At 39.3% G+C, this 12,528-nt stretch overlaps 1 protein-coding gene across 1 annotated transcript in view; it reads right to left on the reverse strand.

The window, feature by feature from the left end:
• Positions 1 to 2,599: 2,599 nt before the first annotated feature.
• Positions 2,600 to 12,528, reverse strand: part of RNMT (RNA guanine-7 methyltransferase) — a 31,004-nt gene continuing 21,075 nt past the window's right edge. The window contains exons 9-11 of the mRNA XM_004742649.3: positions 9,588 to 9,689; positions 7,828 to 7,861; positions 2,600 to 4,383 (exon numbers count right to left, since the gene is read on the reverse strand). Of these exons, the coding sequence (XP_004742706.1) occupies positions 4,346 to 4,383; positions 7,828 to 7,861; positions 9,588 to 9,689 (174 nt within the window). The 3' untranslated portion in view covers positions 2,600 to 4,345. The remainder of the gene's footprint in view (positions 4,384 to 7,827; positions 7,862 to 9,587; positions 9,690 to 12,528) is intronic.

Consider the following 12,528-nt stretch of genomic DNA (forward strand, 5'->3'; position numbering starts at 1 on the left):
TTCCCAATGGTGAGGGTGGGAAAAGAACCATTCCCCACCTCCTAAGATGCAGACTAAACTAGATTTGCTACAAGACTGGTTGCTAAAGGAGCAGGTCTACCACAATGTGCAGTCCAATTCTATCTTTGCCCTCCTGCCTATTGATGACTCACTTTTTAACCCTTGGCTCCTGAGTATACTCAAATGCCCTCCTGCTCTCTCTGCCCCAAGGCCTCTTACACAGGATATATGTTCCTTTCAGGGGACACTTACATAAGTATCAAAGGTTGTTCTGTATTTTTTTTTAATTAAGATTTTATTTGAGACAGAACATTCATGTACACAAGTGGTGTTGGGGGTGGGATGCAGAGGAGAAGCAGGCTCCCCTCTGAGCAGAGAGCCCAACATGGGGCTTGATGCCAGGACTCCATGACCATCACTTGAGCTGAAGGCAGATATTTAATTCAGTGAGCCACCCAGGTGCCCCAAAATAAGTATCAAAAGTTTGAACCTAAAGGTGGGAGCACCAACCAGTTAACATTTCAAGTTGTGGGTAGTGAATGGGTGAGAAGTCGTCTGGATATAATACTCGAGGTGTGTAACATGGCATTGGAATGCAGGCTTGACTTGTCTTGGTCAACTCTGTACTCTCTCTGTGCCTCAGTTCCATTATTAAAACAGAGCTTAGTTCATATACTTCTAAGGATCAAAATGAATTAACACATATGAAAGATTTAGAAAAGTAATTGACCTAAGCAGCTTAATAAATGTTGTCAACCTGGCTTTATCCAAGGTATGCTGTCCCCAAGGAAGCATGGCTCAGGATGAATCTAGGAAGCAGAGGGCTTTGGGCTAACCCAAGTCTCCCCAAACTGAGAAGAGTACCTTTGAGTGTCCCACACTTGCTTAGTATTGCAGTGAGGAGCAGGAGCCCATGCTTCAGGATTACATGGGAGCAGAAAAGAAATTGAGAAGGTGAAGAAGAGCTGGCTGTCCCCCAGCCTAGTCACATGTATCACTAAATAAATAAGTGTAGGAGCCACTGCAATGACTGCCTTCAAGGAATCAGGAATGCTCCATCAGAGGGTGAGAAATGAAGAAACTTCTCAGTTATGTAGTATTTGACATAACAGCATATAGGAAGGTGGTAACATCATGTACCTATGCTTCCTCTTTGACCAAAGGCCCAGTAAATACCACAGACATTTTGGTAGAATTATTATTATAGGACCCTGGTCCCTGGATCTGGCCTTAAAGACCCAGACTTGGCAATTAACTGGCTCACAATACATACAAAGCCTGGTAGACAACAAAAAGTCAGTTTATCAATAATGAAAAATAATATTTAGTAGCTAGAGTATTTGCACTGCCAGAGCTACACAAGAAACCACATCTTCACTAGGATGCTTGAAGACTTAGCAAAATAACATATCAAGCTAAGACAGGCTGAAGAACACATCCCCCCACAAGAGCTAATGTGACAGGAGATCTGGACCTCTGATACCTGACAATGCTTTCTCTACCTTTCCACTGTTGACTAACATTGCACGCTGGCTCAAACCCCATCAATTTGCACACCTCTGATGCCCTAATAATGCTACTAACATGAGTTTAGGCAGCAATCACATTTCCTTAATTTGGGGGTTTGGGACAGGGTAGGCTTGGAAACTCTGTACTGGTCATCTACCTTTTAGAGTCGTTACACACCTTAGTTAATAGAAGTCAAGATCTCTAATTGATGTCTCCTCTCCTTCAAAGCAAATTTCTTTGGGGAGTCACCCTGAACCAGAGGCTCGGTGGACACTGGAAGAGCAGTCATTACCCGCAGACAGCTGCAGCATGCAGGTTAGGACACCTCCCCTTTGGATGCAGCTGGAAATAGTCAGTTTGTCTCCCTGAACATGATATCTACATGGCGCCTCTCCTTTAGTGTACTCTAGGCCCAAAGAATTCAACGTGAGCATTCTTTGTTTATACCACAATCCAGCCATGTTCCCAGACCAATCCTCCCAATCTGCAGGCTGTGTCCTCCCCATAAAAGGCTGGTTTGATCTTCATTTCACTTTCATCCGCAGAGGACAAATTGGAGTGCCTGTAATCACTTTCATCAACTTCACATCATGGACCCGATATAGTGAAGAGCCATGCCCCCTCCCTAATAATTATAAATCTTGAAAGGAAAATTCCCAAACATTTAGACAGTGGAGTGTGGTGGTGGGAGGGTGTCCTCCCAGCTTTTACCTTGGTGATGGGCAGAATCCACCTTTTCTGAAAAGTTCTTCTTGAGTCACTGCCCAGACCTTTAGCTGTAGCAGGAGGGCATCAGGGAGCAGAGTGAGGAAGAGAGGCGGCCAAGTGAACAAGAAAGCTCATGCAAAGGGCAATGCCATAACTCTGCATCCTCTGGGGTGGCTCATGTGCTTCCTGTACACCCAACAGCTTGCTTCGCTCCAAGCGAAGACACTGGCTCGTTCCACCTGGGTTTCCTTTACTCCTTTCTACCCGTTCAGTGAAGGTCCCGGGGGACTCCACCATCCTTTTCTGCTTTGTATTACCACCAATCACTCCATCCTTCAGGGGATCCTTCTCTCCCACAAGTCATCCATGCGGTGGAAAGGGCAAGAGTCTAAAAATGTTTTATTACTTGCTTAAAATTAGCCAAGACCATTAAATGAAAATGATGATAGGAAATAATAAAGAAGCCATATCCTCTATCAAACTATTAAAATACTTTCTGGAACTTCCCCCAGAATTAAAATAAACCTGGGTGTGTATGTAACACTAAGAGCTCACCATCCCCACCTCCCAGCACCATTACCAAACCTTTGTTAGCTAACAGCAGCCACCATAGTCAGAAATACTATTATTTATTTCCTCAAACGACTTATAGCAAACCACCACTAAGGCTAAAAGACTTAACTTTTATAAACTGGTAACAGTATGGAGATTGACAAACACACAAGAAACAGATATTAGGTAACCTGTGTTCTCTTGCTAAAAGGTCTGTTATTCTGACACTGTGAATAATCAACATACATAAACAAATTAAGAAACCTCAAGTTTTAAACAAGTACTCTGGATAATTACAGAAAGTAATGTCTTTTAAATCCATGCATTAAATAACTGATTTTTAGAAGAATATGCAATAGTTGCTCTGTTTTGTTCTTTGTTTCACTACACCTAAATACTGGAAAGTTTTTTTAAACAGTAAAATGTAAAGTAAGGACAAGGGTTCACTTAGGTGTCAGTTTTGGAAGAGAAGTCAAGCAAGAAGCCAGAGCTGGAAAGAATCAACAGTTCTGAAATGGCAAATTCAAGTTCTGAGCGGTGATGGGATGCTGGAGCCTACTGCACAAAGTATGATGTTGTAATGCAAGAGCAGGTACCGCTTCTCTTGGGGCTGAAGGGGAGGAACACAGCACATAGTGCTGGTAAGCTGTATCTAACGTCAGGGAGAATTCATCTGAAGTCTGCTTTTCAGCTTCCTTTCACCTTCCTTGAACCCTCCTATTGCAGTTCCATACATCTCTCTGAGGAAAATGTGCAACAGGTTCACACGGGACAGGTTTTCATTAAGTCGTGGAAAAACAACTACGGCATTTTCATTCAATGAAGAAAGGGAAATCTGTCTAATTACATTCTTGATAACTAGAAACATTAATTGCTATGGAAGGAAATTCTTAAGATAAAGCCCCTAAAATCTGAAACAATTTTATGCTGGTATATAAAACATTCTAACCAGTTCCAGAATTAGATCATATTAGCAAATAAAGTAGTTAGTATTTATAATGAAATGTAGTAACTGGCTAAAATTCTAGGTAAAAAACTTTCGTGGCCATCTAAAATTTTGTTTTAAACATACAACTTTAGCGATATATATTGAGCACATTCAATTAATTGTACAGAACACAATCCATTTAATCTTGAAAAACACTAGATAACAGAACTACAGAAACGAGCACAAACCCCCATAAACCAGTATGCTCCCTCAGCAATTCTACAAGGGCAATGAATTTAATACTGTAAACGAACATTGAACAAATCAGAGCACTGTGGAAAGAGTTCAGCAAATCTAACAAGTCATACTATAATTTTTATGCGCTAGGAGAGTAGTGAGGCAAATGGAATTCTTAGAACATTACTTAAAAATAGATTTTTAAAGACAAAGGTCCCAACTCATTCTTATATACACACACAAAAGTTCATCTGTCACAGACAGCAAATGTTGAATTTACACATTGGAGTTTCCGGCAGCATCCTGCACATTTAGAGTAATTGCGACAAACAAAGAGAAAGTTGTCAGGGATGGAGCATTCAAATCTGCACAGGACGGGACACAGCTGTCCTGGGACTACTGCGTATGTGCTCACCGCTGCTTCTCAAATGCAAAAACCAGGTAAATACCTAAAAAGAAAATAATACAAATTAGAGTTTGATTTCTCATATCTGTGGGCTAAACAGAACAATTTCAGTCCTGTTTGGAATTTGGTGAAAATTCTCAAGTTTCTGAGAGAAAAAATCCCAATATTTCTAAGAGTCCTCAATTATTCTGAGTCATACTTAAGCATGACGGGGTCATAGCTATTTACCTGAAAACAAATATCCATGTATTACAATACTCAGTGACAATATAGATCTTGAGAAAGCCAATTCAACGGTTCTAAAAATCTCTAAAAACAGCTTGAGATAAGAAAAATTAAAAGTATAAAGGCAAAGAAAATTAAAACTAAAAAATCTTACAACTTAATTCTTTTTATCTGGAGCAACAGGTAGAATAACCGCACTACCATGATTATTTCTGGCATTGGTTGCCTAGATTTTCTATTTGGGGGTAAAAATTAATAAGAATTATAAGGAACATACGTAATTAGCAAGTTAAAATTCATCCAATTATCCAACTGTTCTACTGTAAGGACTGATAAGGAAAGTGAGCTAAAAGCTACATGATAATTGATGCTTAGAGGTATTTATCTGGCCCTAACAGTGATATTCCAGTCCCAAGAATTCTCTCCCTTAAATATAATTTCCTGCTTTGGCATGTGTTCACTCAAAGAGATCTAAGTGCATCTATAATTCCTCATTCTGGATCACACTGAAGTTCAAACCTATTACATCTTCTAATAAGATATTAATAAATTTTATGGTAAGCAAACACCTGAAAAAATGACAAATCCTCAGAACATCACAAGGATGTTTAGCATGTACACTAGGACATTCAGTCAGTAAGTCAAGATAGTAGGCCATGTACCTTGGTGCCCTCCCTTTCTGAGTTAACTTCTGAACAGGGTGCAGATGAATGACTGCAGATCATGTAAAAACCTCCCAATCCTCTAGCTTTCTCCTCAACCTGTCCAGGAGTAAGATACCAGTCTTTCCAAAATGCTATTTTAGTAATGCTATTTTGTTTCTTATCTACGAGCTCCCAATTTTTTTTTTAGGAGAAATGAAACATTGCTGGCAATACAGTAGACAGATGAACAGAGAACAGGCAGGGTGATATCAACATGGTAGATTCTTCTGGAAGACAAGAAGGCAAAGCAGTCCAAGACATTCACAAGCATGTCACAAGACTCAGGAGCAGACAGCATTATTTAACGTGGCCCTCAATCCAAGCAATCCCTCTGCAGTCCAACCTTGCCAAAAGCACCCCAAACACTAGTACCTACTGCAAACAACCCAGCAGCCCTCACCTACCTTAAATCTAGGGTCATTTAAAAACCACTCAGATGCAATGTTTGAATTCAGATCAGCAATAAATAAATTCTTTCCTTTCTAACTCAAACATTCTGAAAGTCTCACTCATATAAAATGCCTTCCATGTAGGCCTATCAATTGGGATTTAAAGAAATAAACACTGAACCACTTCTAAAAGCAAATCAGCAGGAACCTTGGTGGTTCAGTTGGTTAAGCAACTGTGTTCGGCTCAGGTCATGATCCTGGAGTCCCCGGATTGAGTCCTACATTGGGCTCCCTGCGTCACTGGCAGAGAGTCTGCTTCTCCCTCTGACCCTCCCCCAACTCATGCTTTCTCTCTCTCTCTTTCTTTCTCAAATTCATAAATAAAATCTTTAAAAAAAAAAAAAGCCAATCGGCAACAATTCTTCATGTTCCTCTCCCATTTAAAAAATCTTCTAGAGGAGCAGCAGGTTCTGGTAATAGGAGCTTGAACTTAACAATTAGACCAGCAGGAGTTTGAAGTATAGCTTCTTGAACTTATTAGGCTATGACACCAGAAAAGATGCAGTCCACAGAGCCCTCCAGTTTAGAAGAGTGTAATTCATCAAAGAACACACTGATCTGGACAAACTGGATCCTGGCTGCAATGTGACCACTGTTCCTTGCCTACTGCTTTTCACTTCTCTAAGCCACCTCCATCCTTGGTCTGGGGGGCATCTAATTTATCCAGCTGCATGCTATCACTAAACTCCACACTAAGGTACAGAAATGCATTTTTCTAAACTACAGCTAGTACCACCAGCACTACTTGTGACCAAAGCTGTTTTCCTTACATCATACTTTGGGAGTGGCAGGCTATCTAAGATAACTGTGCCATCTCTACTCTAGAAGTGAAGATGGAAATGAAGAATGAAATGTACAGGTTTACGCATACATTTCCCAGTCTGTTGGTCCTCTAATCCAATTTCCACTAAGGGTAGCAATATTCTGAGACAGACAGGCTCAACATACTGGCTCTATTTGTGTTCTTTCCTTCTCCTCTCTCTTCAATTCAGGAAGTCCTAGCACAATCCTTTCACACATGAGGCCATGGTTACAAGTATGAATCACCTGGGTAAGCTCTGAGACCTCAGACAAGTTATCGAAGTGCTTTCTTTAATCTGTGAAGATACTACAAAAAGTAGCCTACCCCTAAATTTGTGAGGATTAAATGAGTTGAAACATATGAAAACTCTCCAGTCATGCTTGAGCACGTGTTACTCAATTCTATCAGCTATTTCTATTTTCCAGATTTTACTGCTTTTCCTTACTCTCGCCTTCATCTCTTTTCCCCATTATAGAAACTTCAGCACTTCAGTTTGCCTAGTACTGCCTTTATCTGTGTCTGTTTCTTCCATTAGACAGTATACATCTGGAAAGTAGAGATTACAACTCTATTGTATTTTATTCCCCCAAAGCCCTTTCAAAGAAGTTTATGTAATACTCAACCTTGATCAAACAGATTGTCTCTGATTTACCACTTATGCCTTCAACAGAGTTAACAAATACTTAAATGAACAAAAAAACTACTTTTTATGTCCTCATGGCAGTCATATAAAGGTATTAACATCATCTTAACACTGAGGGTCTGGGCTTTCACTTCCTCAACATCCACGGACTTCACAGATTTGCCAGGCCTCTGACTTCTCTTCCAAAGACAGGCACCTCACTTTAGCATGTCTCCATACCAGGCCCTTCCCAATCACACATCCCTTTAAAATATCCTGCTCATTGCTGCTTCACTAAATGTTCTAGTACCTATTAATTATGCCTTTGTTGTCAATGTCAGAGTGGCTAGACAAAATACGTCGTAGTGTTCTATAAGCCAGAATTTCCAACAGAAATCTGAGGTAAAGATAGCAAATACAGATGGTTATGTAGTAATGAGTAAGCAATGAAAATGTTTAAGAATGCTCATGAAAGTTTATATTAAGGAACATCCTGCATATATTTTCTCTTGGCACTAAACAGCTGTGCAAGAAAGGGGGAGTTAAAATACATAGGGATTCTATGTAAACATAAACACACACACCCTAATATGTGTTAGAAAAATTCCCAAGTTTTCAAATTTTAACGATCACTCTGAAACAATCTTTGAAAATGTCAGTTAATCTATGTTGATGATATACTCACTTGTGGCTTCCCACTCTGACTTACTTAAGGTTCCCTGAAATTAAAAAAAGAACATTTTTAGATTGAATATATCTATTTTTCAATACTGGACAGAAGTGCCCAAACACCCCCACTTCACTATAAATATAAGTTGACCCTTGAACAACACAGGTTTGAATTATGCAGCTATAGTTATATGTGTATTTTTTTCAACAAATAAAATAATCTAAATGTGTTTCTTTTTCCTTTTTTCTTTTTCTTTTTTTTTTTTAAAGATTTTATTTGACAGACAGAGATCACAAGCAGGCAGAGAGGCAGGCAGAGAGAGAGGGAAGCAGGCTCCCCGCTGAGCAGAGAGCCCAATGCAGGGCTCGATCCCAGGGCCCTAGGATCGTGACCCGAGCCAAAGGCAGAGGCTTAACCCACTGAGCCACCCAGATGCCCCTCCTTTTGATTTTCTTAATAACATTTCTCTAGCTTACATTTTTGTGAGAATACAGCATGTAATACATATACAAAATATGTATTAATTAACTGATCATGATATTGGAAGGCTTCTGGTCAACAGTTAGCTATTAGTTATTATTAAAGTCTGGAGTCAAAAGTTATAGGTTTACTTTTGACTACATGGGGAATCACCCCCACACTGCCCAAGCGCCAACTATACACATAATTTAATGTTACTATTATTGTGAACTAAATATGTAAAAGAAATCAATGAGATTTTAATGTTATCCTCTAAATTTTGTCCTTTTGCCTAATTCTCTAAACCACTGATTCTCAACCAAAGGGTGAATTTGTGTAAAGAGGGTACTTGTGCATGTGTGTAACTGAAAAAGCATCTACTTATATTTTTAATTTGGAAAATGAAAAAATAAAAAAACCTATCTTGAAACATCTAGTAGCATAGGAGGAGGGAATAAGATTTTTCATTCTTTTACAAAGGAATCACAAAATACGTATCATTCAAAGGAAATAAATTATGTTTAAAATAGTTACCAAAATACTAAAAAACAAGTTTATATAGTCATATATATGCTGCTTTGCACATACACTAACAAGACAGAGTAACTGATACAATTCTGAAGAAGTGATGAATATAAACGATAGTCTAAGATGTCCCTGGATATGTGTTATGCAAATATCTGTAATTTCTATTGATAGCAAAGTCACAGCTATATCTAATACCATTTTGGTACTACTGCATTCTTAATTAAAGAAAGCGTGAACTTCCATGCAGAAGTCAGTGAAAATGGAGATGTAGTTTTTCTCCATGTAAGTTCATGAGCCCATGAATTTTATCTATGGAACATAATGAGTCAGCAGTGCCTAGGTTAAGACATAATGACATAGACTGGGTGCCTGGGTGGCTCAGTGGGTTAAGCCGCTGCCTTTGGCTCAGATCCTGATCTCAGGGTCCTGGGATCGAGTCTCGTATCCTGCTCTCTGCTCAGCAGGGAGTCTGCTTCCCTCTCTCTCTCTCTGCCTGCCTCTCTGTCTACTTGTGATCTCTGTCAAATAGACAAATAAAATCTTTAAAAAAAAAAAAAAAGACATAATGACATAGAAAGAAACTCTCCAATCAACTTGTAACTTTCTCCCCAGCCTTATCACTCCATTCTCAGTACTGACATAATTCCTTTTCTATTCTGTTTCTAAAAAGGGGAAATATACTGACATGTATCTGATTTGTAAACCAATGAAATAATTTCGTAAGTTTCCATAAAACATGAGCTTTTGGTTTTCATTTTCTAGAAAACACGCTACACGTGAAAACTTACCAAAGGTAACCTTACTTGACTGTTCTTCATGTACTCTGCTGCATGTTCATAGTCATCTATCTTCTCAGAGGCAAGTTTGGAATTCTCATTTGCTGGATATGGCTAGGGAAGCAAGTGAAATTCCTAGTTAGGAAATTAAATGAAACTTATAATTCAGAAGTAAAAACAGGAAGTCACAGAAAAAAATAATTAAGAAAATAATCCTTAAGTATTATTTCAGCAATACAGACCACACATACTTTTGAAATACAGAAAAAAAAATGGGAGAAGGGGATCCTCTCCTAACAAAGCAGCTGTTATCAACAGTCAACTTTGATGATAATCATAGAATATTTATAGTTAGACAAAACTGTACCATTTATTTAATCACCTCCAAGGACCACTGCAGCAAACACTTGCATCTCCCTGACTCCCAGGGAAAGATATTTTCTGTTCTGACACAAAGCTGAAGGAAGTTATTATCAAAAGAGCTAAATATTAATTTAAACATTATGGTGATGTACCAGCCATCAGAAACATGAACAGAAATTATAAATAATACAAATGAAAAACTCAAAGTCCTGGGGGAAGATGGTGGTGGAGTTAAGAGGCCCAGAGGCTCACACCTCATACTATGAATTCAACAAAGTAACTATCAAGTCATCCTAAATACCCCAGAAATCAGTCTGAAGACTGGTAAAACAAACTCTACAACTGAAGGTAGAGAAAAGACTACACTGAAGAAGGTAGAAAATGCAGAGAGACAGTTTGGGAAAAGCAGATGGTGGCCACTCTGGTGGGGAGGGAGTTGCAGTCACTGAGAAGGATGAGAAACAGACCAATACACAGGGAAACATACGGGGAAAACAAATACTCATAGTACTTGGCTTGGAAAGCAAGAGGGCCTGAACTTCCCGAGTTCTTGCAACCAGCAAGGCTTAAAGACTGGTCGGTGTGTTTGGCTCTGGGAGAGCTCAGAGGAAGACACTGGGGCTGCTGTTGAAGAAAAAGCACAGAAACAGCCTGCAGACATATAACATGGAAAGAGCAATCTGAAGAGTGCCTGGGGAAGACACACAGTGGGAAGGTTAACTGCTCATCTCAGAACATGCCCCAGAGAGACAATGATCAGAGACTCCTCCAAGAATAAAGGAACTGGCTGGCATCATTTCGCTTCATGGTCCCTCAGCATAAACATCAGCCACCTGCAGGAACCAGTGCTTGTGAACATTCACTATCTAAACTGCTTAAGACCATCCGACCCTGCCTACACTCTGGTGGAATGGCCCTTCCCAAGAACCCTTGCCTCAGTCCCACTGTGGTGGGCCCCCTCCACAGAAAACGGGCCCAAACCCGTACCCACATATCTGCCTACCTAGGTGTTTTGCAGGGCCTCAGTTCCAGCAGCAGAGCAAGAAGTCCTATCTCACAAGCAGACCAGAGCATATCTTGATAAAACACACATTCAAGCCAGGGAACAAATACTGCTCACAACAGGCAAAGACAGCCTCTGCAGATGACTAGCCTAAAGGACAGAGAAATCAGGACACAACAGCATAGCACACAAAACACAAACTGAAGACACTCCTGCACACACCAGGCCCTGGGGACCAAGGGGCACTACACAGCAGAGAACTAGAGAACCTCTCTTCCTAAAGCCATTATCCTCAGAACTAGGTGTAGCTAACTTTCCAAACACAGAGAGACACAGACAAAATAAGAAGAGAAATTTGTCCCAAATAAAATAATAGGACAAGGCCGTGTTTGGAGATCTAAGTGAAAAAGATACAAGCACATGCCTGATGGAGAATTTAAAGTAATGATCATAAGAATACTCACTTGACTTGAGAAAAGAATAGAGGACATCAGTGAGACCATTAACACATATAAGGAATAACAGAGAGATAAAGGGATTAAGAAACAAAATGAGAAACATGCTTAATGGAATGAACAGCAGGCTGAAAGAAGCAGAGGAACAAGTTAATGACCCAGAAACATAGCAGTGGAAAATAATCAAGCTGAACAAAAGAGAAAAAATAAATAGAACAAAAATAAACTTAGGGAACTCAGGGACCCCCATCAAACATAGTAATATTCATTCATAGTAACATTTATAGGTGTCCTAGAAGGAGAGAGGGGCAGATAATTTATTTGAAGAAATTAACAGCTGAAAAGTTCCCTACTCTGGGGAAGGAAGCAAATATGCAGATCCAGAAGCACAGAGAACCCCCATTAAAATCAAGAAAAGCAGATCCACACCAAGGCATGCTATAATTATATTTGCAAAATACACTAATGAAGGAAAAATATTAAAAGCAGCAAGATAAACGGAGTCATTAACTTAGAGGGGAAAACCCATAAGGTTAGCAGGAGATTTTTCCATAGAAACTCGATGCCAAAAGGGAGTGGAATGACATACTGAAAATACTGAATGGGAAAAATCAGTAGCCAAGAATACTCTATTCAGCAAAGCTACCACTAAGAACAGTAGGACAGATTAAGAGTTTCCCAGACAAACAAAACTAAAGGAGTCTGTGACCACTAAACCAGCCCTATAAGAAATATTAAAGGGGATTCTTCAGGTGGAAAAGAAAGACCAAAAATAACAGTATGAAAGTAGGAAATACAGAAGCAGTAAATATGAATGTTTCTGTAAAAATTCAGTCAAGGAACTCTCCAAAATAAAAGGATATAAGACTGGACACCATATACCTAAAACCAGGGAAAAGTAAAGAATGGGTTCAAACTTAACTATCAAATTAATATAGACTGCTATATGCAGAAGATGCTATATACACATGTAATGGTAACCACACGTCAAAACCACTAATATGCAAGGAATAAAAAGAAAGAAATCCAAATATATTACTAAAGAAAACCTGCAAACTATGAAAGAAAGAGAAGAAAGGATCAGGGAAAATCTCCAGAAACAACTACAAAACAAATAATAAAATGGCAACAA

The sequence above is a fragment of the Mustela putorius genome, unplaced genomic scaffold (assembly GCF_011764305.1).
Source record: "Mustela putorius furo isolate JIRA1106 unplaced genomic scaffold, ASM1176430v1.1 tig00003858_pilon_pilon_pilon, whole genome shotgun sequence".
Classification (NCBI taxonomy): domain Eukaryota; kingdom Metazoa; phylum Chordata; class Mammalia; order Carnivora; family Mustelidae; genus Mustela; species Mustela putorius.